The sequence below is a fragment of the Erythrolamprus reginae genome, chromosome 1 (assembly GCF_031021105.1).
Source record: "Erythrolamprus reginae isolate rEryReg1 chromosome 1, rEryReg1.hap1, whole genome shotgun sequence".
NCBI lineage: Eukaryota > Metazoa > Chordata > Lepidosauria > Squamata > Dipsadidae > Erythrolamprus > Erythrolamprus reginae.
In genome coordinates this window covers 269,851,459-269,868,014 of record NC_091950.1, presented here as the reverse complement: position 1 = coordinate 269,868,014, position 16,556 = coordinate 269,851,459, and the positions used below count along the sequence as shown (strand labels likewise).

General features: G+C 38.0%; 1 protein-coding gene across 3 annotated transcripts in view; it reads right to left on the bottom strand.

Moving 5' to 3' along the window:
• Positions 1-10,223: 10,223 nt before the first annotated feature.
• Positions 10,224-16,556, bottom strand: part of LOC139160692 (serine/threonine-protein kinase ICK-like) — a 27,682-nt gene continuing 21,349 nt past the window's right edge. For all 3 annotated transcript variants that reach the window (XR_011557994.1, XM_070738862.1, XM_070738871.1), the window contains exons 2-3: positions 13,911-14,039; positions 10,224-12,107 (exon numbers count right to left, since the gene is read on the bottom strand). Coding sequence is in view for 2 of the 3 variants with exons in the window: in XM_070738862.1 (XP_070594963.1) it covers positions 11,953-12,107; positions 13,911-14,039 (284 nt within the window). In the remaining variant the exon portion in view is untranslated. The remainder of the gene's footprint in view (positions 12,108-13,910; positions 14,040-16,556) is intronic.

Below are 16,556 nucleotides of genomic sequence, written 5' to 3'. Positions count from 1 at the left end.
AGTAAGAAATTCTTGATAGGATTCACAGTTTGTCTGGTTATGCTGGTTTGTGATGACAACTACTGTACAGTATATAATAAATGATAATTTTTTTTCGTTCAGCAATAAATGTGAATTCTTCTTCATTGAAAAAAAATAAGACATCCCCTGAAAATAAGACAGAGCACATCTTTGGGAGAAAAAATTAATATAAGACACTGTCTTATTTTCAGGGAAACACGGTACTTACTGCTGCTACTGGTACGATGCATGCACAGTTCTGGGTGATCAGCGGTCGTACACCTCTAAGAGAGATTTGGCTTCTGCGTATGTGCAGGAAGCGAACTCTTAGGAGAGGTCGCATAAGATTTAGGTGATTTTTTTGCTTCCCTGTATGCACGAAAGCAAAAAATTGCCGAAAATTGTCAAAATCTTTTTCACACGTACATCCTGTTGCAAGATTTTGCTTCCTGTACATGCGCAAAAACCAAATCTCACTCAATCTGCCTGCCAGTCACCTGGAGCTGTACGAACAGCCCCATTTTCACTACCAGTTGTTGTGGTTAGCTCTGGCCCTGCTCCTGCCCCAAGGACTGTGGATGTGGGGGAGACATCCACATGCTGCAGGCCTGTTTTGCCCCCGGTGGAATCTGCTGATGAAGGCTCCTCTGACCAAGAAGACATGAGTGACAGGGAGGAGGAGAGTGTGGCAGACAGCTCAGAAGGAGATCAATTATCTAGCTCCTCCTTGGATTCAGAACAAGAGTTAATGATACAGCCACGCATGCGGAGAGCGATGCATAGGCAACAACAACTGAGAGATTATTATCAAAGAAAATGAGGCCACCTGTGATTGGGTGGGGCTGCGGTAATTAGTGAGGATGCTATAAAGAGCAGCCTGTGGGTTTTGGCCATTGTGGAGGATTATCTGATCGTTGTGTTTCATGACTGCTTTACTGACTTTGACTTTTTGTGTGCTGATTTTTCCCTGCTTTGAAAAAGAGCAAAGTGTGTTTCACTTTGTGAAAGAAGGACTTTGAATTGCCTCACAGCTGCAAGCTAAGTATCACAGGACTGATAAGGGACTTGTACAAATTACCAGTTTGTTTGGAGACGAGTGCTCTTTGCTATACCAAAAGAGGGCTTAGTTTAAGTGAATTTTCATTATAAAGAACATTGTTTTGAATTTTCAAACGTGTGTGTGTCTGAAATTTGTACCTGTGAATTTTTGGGAGGATTCTACCAGAGAGCCCGACAGAACACCAGTAGGCAGTGTGGTGTGTACCCAGTAGCAACCCACTACTGATCCTGTATGAATGTCTTTTAACCCAACTATAATTGTCCTCATCCGGATATAGGGCTGACCCAGCTCAAAGCAATCTCTTTTGCAAGACTTGATTAATCTCCACATAGTTAAACACCTATTATTTAGTAGCCTTTTCTAAAGTGAGCATAGGTATCTGAACCTCTGGTTTTTAGTGGGCGAAATGTATGTTCTTCAAGTGTGTTCTGACACTTTAACAATGCAAACTGAGGCTTCAAGTAGGAGACTCAATCAACCCGAAAGGCCCAAAATTACTGTGTTGTTGAGAGCTGGCATGTGTCCAGATGAACTACGGCTGCCCTCCTAAAAGCTCTTGAAATTCCCTGACTTTCTATATCTGGAATGACTAGGAACAATTCAGGGAAGGGAAAAGCATCTTTCCCTCTCCTGCAACCCATATGTTCATCAGCCATCCAATCTCAAATTATTACCAAATTATTACAGTCAGTCTAAGCAGCCTAGCATAAATGTCACAAAAAAAATACAACCCAACTGCCATTTTCTAAAGCCCCATCTAGACTGAAGGACTGGAAAGCAAATTCACTTCCCTAGAGCTCTCTGATAAGAATGGTATGAAAACAGCCCACTGATTTACAAAGTTTGGCAGTGACATGCCTAGATAACAAGGAAGCTGCCCTCGAAGAACATCTGGGTGCTATAACTGTGTCAGAGAGAGACTGGCAAGCCAGGGGGAAAAGTAGAGCAGGGGATTAGTTTAGAATCTTTACCTACTTTAGGTACAAGAGGGCAAAATCTGACCTCCCTCCCCTCTCGAATGAACCATATCTAGTCCGGCCCAGATACAAATGACCAATCTGGGAAGATTCCTGTGTAAAAGGCATTAACAATAAAATAGCTAATGGAAATCTTCACGTGTGAATCTTGTTGTTCCCATCTAACATTCATCTTCTCAGATTCATTACCCACTTGACACTTGACTCTTGCCCCATGGACAATCTCTCTCCCTGACAGTCTGGTGCAAAATTTATTTAATTTATTATTTATTAGTTGGACTTGTATGCCGCCCCTCTCCGAAGACTCAGTAAATGCAGTAGTAGGGATAGTTGTGTGTACTCCTTGACCAGTGCCTGATAACATCTCTGTTCTACCAGTTGTACTGACAGCCAGTTCACTTCCAGGCTCAATTCAATCCTCTAGCACAGGGCCAGTTATCTGCAAAACCACCTCTCCTCAATTGCATCTACCCTTCCTATCAGGGTCTGCCGGAAAGGCCTCTGACAGATTCCTTTTACGGAGGAATGTCCTCTGATGGGAAAGAGGAGGAGAACCTGTTCTGCTATGGGCCTCATTGGCCTTTTGAAAGACTCTTAAGGCATGGTTTTGTCTTCAGGCCTGAGGGGAGGGGTTCCCGTATTTTTTATGGCACTCATTAGCTACTTGTATTGTTAAGACATTGTACAGATTATCCCTTCTGGCAAATTGCATTTTGAATTGGTTTAATATATTTTTCCTTAGTGTTTTTTAATTATCGAGTTATAATTCTTTATTCCTCTTTGGTTTTCAATTGTATCAGCTTCCCTGAGTTACATACTGTATGTAAGATGGGAGGCTTTGAATCAATCAATCAATCAATCAATCAATCAATCAAGTTACATAGTTTCTGAAGAACAGTGATACAATTGCAACTGTGATATTTATCACAATGGGGTGGCAAAGCAGCAGAAGCTTTAGGGTAGTAATCAGTGGTCTGCCACCACTATTAATCTTCTCATCGTTCTCATCACCCATCTCCTCCCACTAATGACTGTACAACTATAACTTTGTTGCTTGTATCCTTACGATTTATATTGTCCAGTTCCTAATGTGATTTGATTGCTTATATGTATCCTATGACTTTCGTTAAGTGTTGTACCTTATGATTCTTGATGAACGTTATCTTTTCTTTTATGTACACTGAGAGCATATGCACCAAGACAATTTCGTTATGTGTCCAATCACACTTAGCCTATTAAAAATTCAATTCAATTAAATTCCGCTCCACTCTATTCTACTTAAGGTCCAGGGGAGCCACAGAAAATCCTCATAAGATTTGGCCACTGGAAAAAAATGACTCATTTTTGAAAGTATAATTTTCCTTTGATGGGGAGGGGGTTATTTTAAGCTTGGAAACCAGTGTGCCAGGCCTCTGCAAGACAGATTACTTCAATTCCCATCTGAGTGGAAGGGATGGCTACTAAAGCTCTTTTTTTTTAAAAAAGAAGAAAGATAAAGATCAGATGCACGAAGATTAAACAAGCAGAAAGGTAGTTCCGAAAAGGAGATATGAAGTCACACGCTTCACCTGTCAATATTTGTTTTTCCCCCTATCATATTCATGGACAAGAATGGTGGCAATGGAGAGAACCAACTCATGAAAGAGCATTTAGATTTAGAATTGGCTGTCCTGCTGAAGAAATATGAAAATACCTTCTTACGCCAAAATAGAAAGGCCGAAGTATTGAACTGTTTGAAGTTCTGCTAGCTGTTTGATGGGGAATAAATAAAGATGATTTTGTGTGTGACATCTACAGTAATTTGGCTGCAGGGCTGAGCATTGCCAGTGTGATATCTACAAAGCTCCAGATAAGATCTTAACTACTTTATTCTTTACAAGGAGAGAGAACACAGCAACAAAAATGTCTGAAAACAAAAAGTCTTGACGCATCTCAGGAGTTTTTACGAACTACATCTGAAATTATGTGGGCAGTCAGAGGGAACAGAAGGGCAAATTCCTTTCTAAATGGAATGCTAAGAAGTGTTGCCAACAAAGGTCATAACTCATTTCGTTAAAAAAGTGATGTCCATCCATCATGTGCGAAGAGGACCTTGACATCTAATGGGTTGTGGGCTGTACACAATGTGTCCACAGGTGGCTGTAAGGCCTATACAGGCATGAAATGTTCTGCAGACATGCGTGGGCACCATTGTCACAGCATTTGCAGCTCTGGCTTTGTGGAGTGCTCGCTTCTCTTCTGCTATGGTTGTTCTTCTGTCCTCAGATGACTCTGCCAGTCATCCGCTTGGCGGATCAGCATGCGCCATGTTGGTTGATCTTGTGCCAGGGTTTCCCAGGAGGTGGTGTCGATATGGAGGCACTTGAAGGAGGATTTCAATTCTTATTCTATTCAATTCTTTCAATGCCATTCTTTAAAAAGTATGTTATAAAACACAGCTGGTGCTTGCTTCCAGGGAACTGATAAAACCGATATACAGGGCTGCGTTTTTACTAAAATCCAGCCTAATTTCGCTCTTCTCTTTCAGAAACGAAATTTTACTTTCTTTGAATCAATTCGGTGCGCCGGGAATTCTTAGAATTCTTTATTGGAATTTTCAGAATTTAGAATTTTCAGAATTTAGAATTTCTTAATGTCATACTTTTTATTAAATCTGCACTTCTATTCTACTAGTTTTTCTCATCATTCCTATCATCCTTTTCCTCCCACTTAGGACTGTATGACTGTAACTTGTTGCTTGTATCCTAAGACTTTTATTAATATTGATTGTTTCTTTATTGTTTATTTGACCCCTATGACAATCTTTCAGTGTTCTACCACATGATTCTTGACAAATGTATCTTTTTCTTTTATGTACGCTTAGAGCATATGCACCAAGACAAATTCCTTGTGTGTCCAATCACACTTGGCCAATAAAATTCTATTCTGTTCTGTTCTGTTCTATTCTATTCTTCAGAAAGAAGTGGGAAAAGGGGAAGAAAAAAGTTTTCAAAACTCCTGCCGATTGTCCCAAAAGCACTCTAGTGTCTATGCCGCGTTGTGCCCCCTTCGCTTTTACACACTGCAATCTGCACATGCTCAGCCTAAATCAGAACCCTCCGGCAGTGTTGGGACCCCCCCCCAAAAGGGATGAAGCACTCCAGCTAAATTCTTTATTTTGCAGCTCCATTCCACCGCCCTCCTCCCTGAAAAAAAAAGTTACCTTCCCTCCAACAAAACTTCTCCCATGATCAAAGCAAGCAAAACTGGGTAGCAAGCTATCGCAAGTGAGCCACCATCCTTCTCAAGCACTATTCATAGTGTTTTTATTTTATTTATTTATTATTATTATTTTTATTATTATTATTATCATCATCATCATCACTATCATCATCATCATTATTATTTATTATTTATTTATTCATTTGTCCAATACACAAATACATAGGAAGAAAAATAGACATGTAGTAATATATATAAGGGTAAAGTGAACTTAGAGGAGAGGATATATGAAAGAAAGAAAATCTATATGATAAGTGAGAGAAAGGATGGGTGAGAGATGGGCGGCATATATTTGTATGCCGCCCATACAAATATAGGATCATTATACAGGATCAAGAACTTGTCCAAGCAGAAGAACACCTCGAGGTCCCTTTCTTTCCCGAGCTTTCCCAGCCTCTGCTTCCGACCGGTCTTAGAACGGAGACTTCGAAAGCCGCGTCAACTTCTCGCTTCTGCTCAGTTTTCGGCTGCCGCCGCCGCAAGACCCGATTTATTCCGAGCCGGCTCCCTCCTCCCTCGCAGCAGATTGGAGGCGGGGCGGGGAGCGGGGATGAGCCGCCAGGAAGGAGGCGCTTGAGACGGTTACTTTGCATTTTTCTCAAAGTCTTTTGGGGACGCGTTTAAGGACGGGCTGGAACGGATTTTGCAGGTCACATCCATCGCGCTTGGTTCGCGGCCTCTTTTTGCCAAGGCGTGAATAACTCCCCATTTTTTTTTTTAGACGATACCAAATTAGTACCACCATAACTTTGAAGGTGGTAGTGTTTTCTCCTTCATATAATAGGAGGCCTCCTTTTCCCTTCGGGTGTGAGGGCGATCTGGCTGCGACATCTGTCACCCCATTGATCGCTAGGGTTGATTCGGCTGATCTGGCTGGCTAGGCGGGTGTCCCCTTCCTCCCTCACCGCTCCACGTGCGTCCCTCCCGAAGCTGCGCGCTCGGTCGAAGAGGACGACCTTCCCAGATAGAAGGAGTGTACCGATCTCCGGTCAAGGGTTTACGATAGCTGCGCTCCCCTGCTCCAAACAAGCTCAAGGTCCATTGTAGGAGAACGTAGGGTAGTCAAGCTTCCAAGACTCCAGACACATCCAAGTGAGGCGCTGCATGTGGCAGTCTGCCATTCTTTTTCCCCCGCTTTTACACCTACAATTATAGAAGAGCAGTCCAGCCCAGAGTTACACACAAAATTGCTTTAAGTGTCTTTTTTTCCAGGTTCAAGCAGAATTTATTAAGACTTTGTAAAGCTTAGGTTTTCTTTGGCTATATACATTATGTAGTCTACGTTATATCTACGTTATGTAGTCATTTGTATCACTCTTAATAAATTCTGCTTGAACCTGGAAAAAAAATACTGTACACTTAAAGCAATTTCCTCTTGATTCTCAGGATGCATTCTAAATTACTTCCTCCTTTACAACTTTCACCAAGATAGATCAGGCTGAGAAGTTGATGAGCAACATTTTGCCCATGGCCTTAGAATATGAAATGAACCTTAATTTAATCTTAAATTAAATTAAAGATCTTAAATGGACACCTAATATCAAAAAACGTCATAAAAAAACCACAACAAAGAATCTTGATTTTGCACCAACTCAGGAAGCTCAAGGAGCTGCTGATACAGTTCTACAGAGGAATATTTTAGTCTGTCATCTGCACCTCTATAACAGTCTGGTTTGGATCTGCAACCCAACAAGACCAACACAGACTTCAGAGGATAATCAGAACTGCAGAAAAAACAATTGCTGCCAACCTGCCTTCCTCTGAGGACCTGTATTCTGCACAAGTCAAAAAGAGGGCTATGAAAATATTTACAGACATCTCACACCCTGCACACAAACTGTTTCAACTCCTACCCTCAAAACATCACTACAGAGCACTGCACCAAGACAACTAGACACAAGAACAGCTTTTTCCCGAACACCATCACTTTGCTAAACGAATAATTCCCTCAACACCGTCAAACTATTTACTAAGTCTGCACTACTATTAATCTTCCCATTGTTCCCATCACCTATCTCCTTTCACAAATGACTGTATGACTGTAACTTTGTTGCCTATATCCTTCAGATTTATACTGACTGGTTCCTTATATGATTTGATTGCTTATTAGTACCCTAGGACAGTCATTAAGTGTTGTATCTCATGATTCTTGACAAATGTATCTTTTCTTTTATGTACACTGAGAACATATGCATGAAAGACAAATTGCTTGTGTGTCCAATCACACTTAGCCAATAAAGAATTATATTCTGTTCTGTTCTATTCATAATTCATACTAATAATTTATATTTAATAATAAGAAAGAATAGCTTTCCTCTCAAAAGTCAATGGAATTTCAGCTGGGCTGGACTTATTGTGAGTGCAAAAGGACTTACGGTAAGACTGATGATGCATTTGACCCATCCCTCAGGCTGAGCCTGGTTATCTCCTAATCTAGATACATCTCTTTTTCTTTCTTGCTCCCATTTACTTTTTCCTTTTGTCCCATTGCCACCTGGTTTCATTCCTTCCTTTCCAGTTTTTCCCCTTCCCAATATAGCTACTATATCCTTTCTTCTTCCATCCAGTTTCCTTTCTCTTCTTCGCTTTCTACCAGGAGGGTGTTAGGTGTGTGTGTGTGCATGTGCTTGTGTGTTTGTGTGTGTGTGTGTGTGTACACACAACCATTTCCGTTTCTAACCAGACTAGCCAAAGCCAGCCAGCACCAATTCTTCATACCAAACCCATAGTGTGTGTGTGTGGGGGGGGGGGGGGGGAGAGGAACAAGCAACATATAGACCAGTGTTTCCCAACCTTGGCCACTTGAAGAGATTTGGACTTCAACTCCCAGAATTCTCTAGCCAGCGAATGCTGGCTGGGGAATTTTGGGAGTTGAAGTCCAGATACCTTCAAGTGGCCAAGGTTGGGAAACACTGGTATAGACTATAAGAATCCATTAAACTTTTAAATTCTTCATACAATGTGAAAACTAGTTAAACTATTTTAATTTAGAAAAAATAGAGAAAGAATAATAAATCAAATTTAAATACTCTAAATCAATGTTATATATGCCAGAAGATACTTTTCCTGAAAGTGCTAATGTCAGAAGGCATAATAATTTATGTTAGAGGTCAACCATATAATCCCCCTAAGATAGTGCAACACCTGTGAAGAATTTTATTGGGACAGCCTGAAATATATATTGGAAAAACATCATTTTGTAAATCCAGAGTGATGATGGAGACTTACATTCTATTGATAGCTTTCTTAGGATGATCATTGTACAAAGTGTTTTGTAAACACAGAAAAAAAAATCTTTGAAATTACTGATGAATGATTAGATACTAGTGCAAGGCAGCACTTTATCCATCAGTAATTTTGAAGATTTTTTTTCTGTGTTTACAAAACACTTTGTACAATGATCAATATTTCTAGATTTTTTAAACTTCCATCTATGATTAAGCACAAAAAATGAACGATTAGACACTAGTGAAAGGCAACACTTTATCCATTTTTTGTGCTTAATCATAGATGGAAGTTTAAAATTTTTAGAAATATTGAACATTCTCATTTAGAGGAGTAGCGTCTCTTGCCATATTCCTTGTTCAGCTTTAGAACATTTGGTTTATTAATAAAATGGCATTTATTGCATGCTCTCTGCCACCTCTACATCTCTTTAACTTTTATTTCCTACACATTTTTCTTTTTTGCTTGTCTTTTTTGCTTCTGTGATGCACAGGGGGCCTTTTGAGGCGATGGGAGACAGCAAGTGATCAGCAGAAGTCCTTCCAAGGATGTGGTGACAATTTTTAGCAGGAAGTTTGATGCACTGAATAATAGAATTTGTGAATGGGAGCCTTCCACACAAGGCCTTGTTTCAGAACCTTCTTCAGTTATTTTTTCCTTTGCCTTGTGTCCAGTTTTTAAGCTTTAATTTCATTATTAGCTCTTTTCCTGAGCATACTAGTATTATCTTATTTCATACTGAAATTATTTATTGAATTGTTTGGTGTTCTTGTGGTCCAGGTATCTTCAGCAGTTTCTCCAGCATTACAGGACAACGGCCCAGACTTTTCTATTCAGCTTTTTGGGTGATCAAGGTTCTATAAGCATGATATGACTTGGAAAAGCATGGCCTTGACTCTATGTATCTTTGTTGTCAGTGGAATGTTTCTGAACTTTAATACTTTATAAAGGCTGCAATTCTCTCTCTCAAGTAGCAGATGTCTCTGTTTCATGCTTACCCACACCATATCTAAGGATTTTTGAACATAGGAAAATGAAAGTCTATTACTACTTGAACATTTTAACCTATTTGCCATAATTTTATCTGCTTTTGTTTTTTTTTTAAAAAAAATAAGTTTTGCCTACAACAAAAAGTTTCTTACATCTACTTGCTTTGCAGATTTTAAATTTAATTCTAATATCCATCCCTTCCAATATCCATCTCATCCAATCCAACATTTCTCACAATCATTAAAACTCACAAGTGGCTCTTAGTGAGTTAATTGAGAGCTATCTCACTTGTTAAAATTCCCTTGTTTCAATTATAAATATTTACATCATTTATTTCCTAAGAGCATATAAATCACCTTGGAAAAATGTGATATACACTGCTCAAAAAAATAAAGGGAACACTTAAACAACACAATATGACTTCTAGTGAATCAAACTTCTGTGAAATCAAACTGTCCACTTAGGAAGCAACACTGATTGACAATCAATTTCACATGCTGTTGTGCACATTCAACTTTGTACAGAACAAAGTATTCAATGAGAATATTTCATTCATTCAGATCTAGGATGTGTTGTCCCCTTTATTTTTTTGAGCAGTATATATTATCAACTATATATCAGGCAGAAGACTTTAAAGTGTAATTATTTTCAAAGGGTATTTAAGAAATAATATTGATATTTGTTAATGCAGAAATTATGAAACAGTAATCAATGTTTAAATAATTTTATTTCAGAATGGACTTTCTGAGATAGAAAAGGAAACAAATACAAACACAAACACAAGGAGGAAAAATGGACAATTTTCATTTGTCAAATACATCTGCTTATTCAAATTACATTTTAATACTTTCTAGTAACATGGTGTCTGAACAAAGGAATGCTTTTTTCCAGCTTTAATCTGGAATTTTCAGATCCAACACAAAAACTATTGAATTTGCTATTGAACTAATTGTCTTAACAGGGATAACTTAACATATACAAACCATAAGCTTTTCTATCTACAGAGAAATGGATGCTACATCCAAGACTTAACTGGAATGCTTATTTGGGATTATTATTTCTCCCTTAGAAGATGCAGCTTCCAGCCTTCTTTGTGAATTGACACGCACAGAGTTTAATTCTTCCATTGTTATTTTTTAGCATAAGAAGAGATAGGGCCACTGAACTTCAACACCAGGACTTTTTTCCTTTAAAATAATGCACTGTAACTTTTATTACCTTTTATATCCCAAAGCTCCCAGATTTCCATTTCTAGTGTATCAAAAACAAAACAAAACCCCCTTCTATGTTGATTTCTAGAATGAATGAAATTTACTTCTAAGTACTCTAAAAATCAGCAATGTCAACTTATTCCTGAAAGTAAGCCTTTAATTATATCTTTTTTTCTACTCACTTTATACTGAAGCAAAAAAAAATTCATTTGGGCAAAAGAAAAGCTTAAGGCTGCTGCTGGTACTTATTTTAATACTTTATTTTAATACTTTATACTTCATTATATTACTCTACAAACCCAGCTTTGTCATATTTAATGTTTCCAAAACATATTGCTCGCAACTGAAACAGGATTCTCTATAATAAACTTAGTTTTCACTGTGCAATGATGCTAGTGTTAAGTATGAAATGGCATGAATCCAAATGTGACCATCCTAGTACACAACTACGTTATTATTTCACTGCCATTAACAATGTAATGCTTATAGTGAATTATCCCAACCAGTAACTTTAGAATTCCATAGAAGTATGATACTCTGGCTAAATATTATTCAAAATATAATTTAAAAAATGCCTCTTTCCCTGCCAAAAGTACATGTTACCATCTATATCCTAAAATTATACAATGGGGTCAAGATTGTGCTGTGCTGATTTTATACACTGTCTCTAATAATTCCCAGTCATGTAAAAACAAAATGCCAAACTAATATTTCACTATAGAAAAGTGAAGTTTAGTACCATCACTGTGTGTGACTATTTCATTATAGAATTAGAGAAGTATGTAGCTACTCAGTGAGCTATTTTCCCAGCATAGAATATTGGATAAATGTCATTACAGTATGAAAAGTACCTTAATTATATTAAATACTGCCTTATTGCTACATGTATTCGTTTATATAAAATGTGGTCAAAAAAATAAAAAAATATCCTTTTCTTCCTAAAAATTTGAATTTTAAAAGTTATTTTAAAAAGCCCCCAGGACAGAATTTTTTTTCCACAATTCTGTGCTGATATACAAATGTGCACTGGTCCTATGAAAATAAATGCTCAATCATAAAATAAGAACAATACAAAAGTTACACAACTTTGCATTCAAATACATACAACTAAAAAGTAAACTCTCTTAAAAGGTCCGGAAATGTCATAGAAAATATGGACAGGAGAAATGTTACAGGAGACTGGATGTTTAAAACCAGTGTCATGGAAAGCAATCTCCAATCCCATAATTCAGCAGTGAGCAGCACATTTTGAAGACCAGTCAATCCTTCCATGCACTGGTTGAACAGGAGGTGGAGCCGGCAGCAACCCTGGTGTGCTTTTCATAGACATGTTAAATGATGGCCTCACAATATGAGGTCTGATAGTCTTCAAGGAACTGTATTCTACAAATGAAGAAGGACAACATGAAAAAGAGAGAGCAAGTCAAGGTGACAGTCAGATGTGGAACTCCGATTAAAACATCCTATTCCAAATTAAAGCAGTGGATTCAGAATTCCGACGAATAGAAGAAGACATGGTTGGGTCTTGGTTCCTCCAAAATCTACTCAGATTTTGACACTGTTATTCCCAAATAAAATATAGTTGGGATGAGTGATATTCTATACCAGAATAGGGAATGGTAGGAAAGAGGTTCCGCTCCTAAGAACAATTTAATTGAAAGGGAAGCAAAATGCTGGGTGTTTTTTAAATTATAAAAACTACAGGAGTTTAGTAGTGATTCTATCTTATCTACACATATATTGCATCCTGTGTGACTGGTGGTGTTGATAACTCTGTAGGCATCCCATCACACAGGTGTTGGTCACAGAGGTGTTAGCCCTGTGAGGTTGTCCAGACAAGAAGCACAACCAGTAGTATCAGCACTATATTGTTACATTAAGCAGAACCTTGCAATCTCTTCTCATTGTAGTGTCTGAAAGGGGTCCTTCCTGAAATGCTTCTCATAGTTCTTTTTTTCCACCTGCAGACTGAGCTGCTGGTCATCAGACTGGGCTTTGGAATTTCCTCCTGCTCATTCCCATATACCAACACAACAGGGTAGAATCAACATGCCCATAAGGTAGACTCTTCTAAGCTAAATTCATAACCACTGTCAATCACTTGCAAAATAATATAGGACCATCCACCCAGGACCAGAGCCTGCACAGTCCTCCCAATGAATGAACCTCGCTTCCCTAAAAGGTAGCAGTTAGGCAATGAAACATCTGCTCAAAAGCCAAGCTTAGAAAAATTCAACAGTGCAATGGCTGTGTAATTTTCTTTCAAACTAAACTAAAATCTCTCCACTGAATCTTTCAATTAATTCTGTGCAGTTCCCAGAGATGAGTTAAAAAAAATCCACCACACTCCTTACACCTCTGCTTTAAAAAGGCCCCAACAAAATGACAGTCTCTGGTTAACATACAGTGAGTTATTACTAAAGGAGAATATTTGTAGCCCGCATTGAAATGAGAAGTCTTTGGTGCTCTCTGAGCTTGGTTGTTTTCTTGCAGATATTTCATTATTGAAACTAGGTAACATCATCAGTGCTAGAATCATCAGCTTGTGCTGATGATATTATCTATTTTAGATAATGAAACTCCTGCAAATAAGCAACCAAGGTCAGAGAACACCAAGGACCTTTCTTACAATAACATATTCTATTACTAGTATCCATAGTCATAAGGAGAGCCATAAAGGTATAGAAGCTTATTTTGTTAGCCTCTGAAGACTTATTTGACCATTGTCTAAGCAGTCTTTGCTACTGTAAGAACTAAAAAAATGTTCTAAAAAAGAGAAAGAAAAACCAAGATGATTTCCCAAGTTCCAAGTATAGAAAAAACATTGGTCATATTCAAGAGCACATTTCTCTACTGAAGAAGATAACATTTTCTGATTAGAGTAATGGTTTCTTGATTCTTGGTTTTGTTGCTTTGCCATTTATTTGTTTGTTGAATGTTAATCCCATGTTATCTAAATTTTAATACATAACATTCAAAAGAGTGTGTGCACCCAGACAAATTCTTTGTGTGTTCAATCACTTGGCCAATAAAATTCTATTCTATTCTAAATTTCCCCCCAAAAAATCCTCTCAAAGCAGTTACTTATTAACATGAGGTTTTCCTGACTGGTTGCCCAATTAACATTGAATAGTGACTTTACTCTCATAGTGCATAACATCATTTCCAGAGGGAAACAGAGCTTACGAGAAGATGAATCTGCAGGAGATGGATCAAGAATTGGTGCCAACTGCATTCTCTGGCCAGCGGAGCCAACTTCTTTTTTCACAAAGGAAGGAACATAAGCACCCAGTAGGCCACTTGATCCTGTGCAATCTAAAATAAATTATAAAAAAGTGAGATGCATCAATGCAGAAGGTCAAGAGAAACATTCCTTAGGCACCATACACCACTTGGAATTGTTTCTTTAAAAGGAACATCAGTTCATTCCTAGCCAAAATGTGTTAGACACTGGCATTTAATTAACACAACTTCAAATGCAAACATTATTTCAATCAGCATAATAAGCCCCATCTATCTATCTATCTATCTATCTATCTATCTATCTATCTATCCATCCATCCATCCATCCATCCATCCAGATCTATACTAGTCTCCCTTCCTTTTCATTATCAGCAAAAATATGGTGATATTATTCAGAGAAGTGGGTGGGCGTCCCCTTAATGAATCCAGCCAGTGGAGGAGCCCGTGGGGTGGCTTTGATCATCTGGCGGGATGGGGCTCGGCTCCATCAGCCTCCACCCCAATCTCCCGCCTTCGGGGGCGGCTTTTGGAGGGCGCAGAGGCCAGCAAAGGTGCTCCGATCAAAGCTGCCTCAGCTCTGGAATTCTGGAGCTAGTGCCCTCTGCTTGGAGTGCCTTCACCAACTGCTGCGCCATCCCAAAGGCACCCCTCGAAGACAGGAGATTGGGGTGGGGGCTGATGGAACCGAGCCCCATCCCGCCGGATGATCGAAGCCGCCCCATGGGCTCCTCCATTGGCTGGATTCATTAAGGGGATGCCCACCCGCTTCTCCGAAGCTGGTTATGAATAAGAAAATTGAAAAAGGTCATGATTATGATTATTATGGATGAGAAATTCAAAAATGGTTGTGATTATAGTTATGATTCCACTTTGATAGTTTCTATTGATTATTTGAACTATAAATTCATTATTTATTGATTATTTGAATTATAAATTCATTATGTGATTTACACTGATAAATAATAGGAGGAAAGGGACAAAGGATTATTAAAGGAGGATTAATATGGGATAATAATTAATATTGATTATGTGGGGTGTGGTAGTAAAAATGGGTGGAGTAGGGAAAAGCTGAATGTAGTAGATTAGGGAAGATTATTTACACTGAGTTCAATAGTGGAAGGTACATAGAATAGTGACAATACATAGATTAGGGAAATATATAGATTAGGGAAGATAATCACACTGCAATTGGCAGTGAAAGCAATTAGAATAGGGAAGATTATTGCACTGCTGTGACAGTGACACATAGAATAGGGCTTTGCAGTGGAACCTATTAGGGAAGATATATTTTTTTAAAAAATAATTCAATAATATGATATATAATGATGATGATTTGTTAAAGCAGAAATGATATATTGGTATAATGAAAGAAACAAAAGGAATGAAATGAATGGGAAATACGTTTTTAAATTTTTAAAACACAACTTTTCCTCCTATGTATATTGATATTGTTATAATTAGTTTAAGATTTGATATGTATGGTTATCTTTTCTTTCCTTCCTGGAATATAAAGAGAAGTACATTTGGAAATTTCTTTTGTTAAGGGCAGTTACGATAAGATGAGGATTTTCAAAAAGTAAGAATGAATTTAAGAATATAAGAAATGGATTGTAGCACGACAGCACAGTTTTGGTAGACAAACAGCAAATAGCCACAAGAAATTGAGATAGCTAAAGGCACTTTGAATTCAAATCAGGACGAAGGAGAATATCTGAAATCCGGATGATAGGATTTGAAAAGGAGGTAGCACAGGATGAATGATATGTACCAGAATAAATTGGATAAATAATTAGGAAATTTGGATTAAGAATTTGACATTTGGTATTATATTGTACTGTATTATAATTTGAGGTATGTGAATTTGAATATCTGTAAGGTGTGGAAAAACAATAAAAATTTATAACTCCTCCCCACTCCAAAAAAGAAAATATCTGGTCTACTGCTACCTATTTTTGACTTTTTGCAATGAGAGAATATTATTTCAACCTCCCAGGGAGGGAGCAATGCAATTTTACTAGCTAGATCTCCCTATATCAGAACTTTCTCAACATTATGAATTATAACTTACATCATTCTCAGAACTTGGTTATGGGTAACAGAAGCAAGGGGATAAAAATATTTATTTATTTATTAATCAGATTTGTATGCCGCCCCTCTCCACAGACTATATATATGAATATATAAAACTGAAACCTGCTTTGCTCCCATTCTGTATTACCATACATATTTTTACTGTCCAACAATGTTTGCCATCCATATCTGGAAGAAAATAATTTTCCAAGTTTTTTTAAAAAACATACTGAATTAACCTTTCAAATGGTTGAATTTAATCTGAATCTCAGAAAAATCCATCCCAATCTTTGGTTATAAACTTTGGAGCAAATCCCAATTGTGATTGGACAGACAAATTTCTGGTGTGTCCAATCACACTTGGTCAATAGAAGAACATCATTGCATTACATTGGGTTGGGTTGGATTGGGTTATGTTGCATTGCGTTGTGTTGTGTTGTGTTGTGTTGCATTGCATTGCATTGCATTGTACAGGCAGGTTGCATCAGTCATTCTGCATCACATACAGTAGAAAAGGAC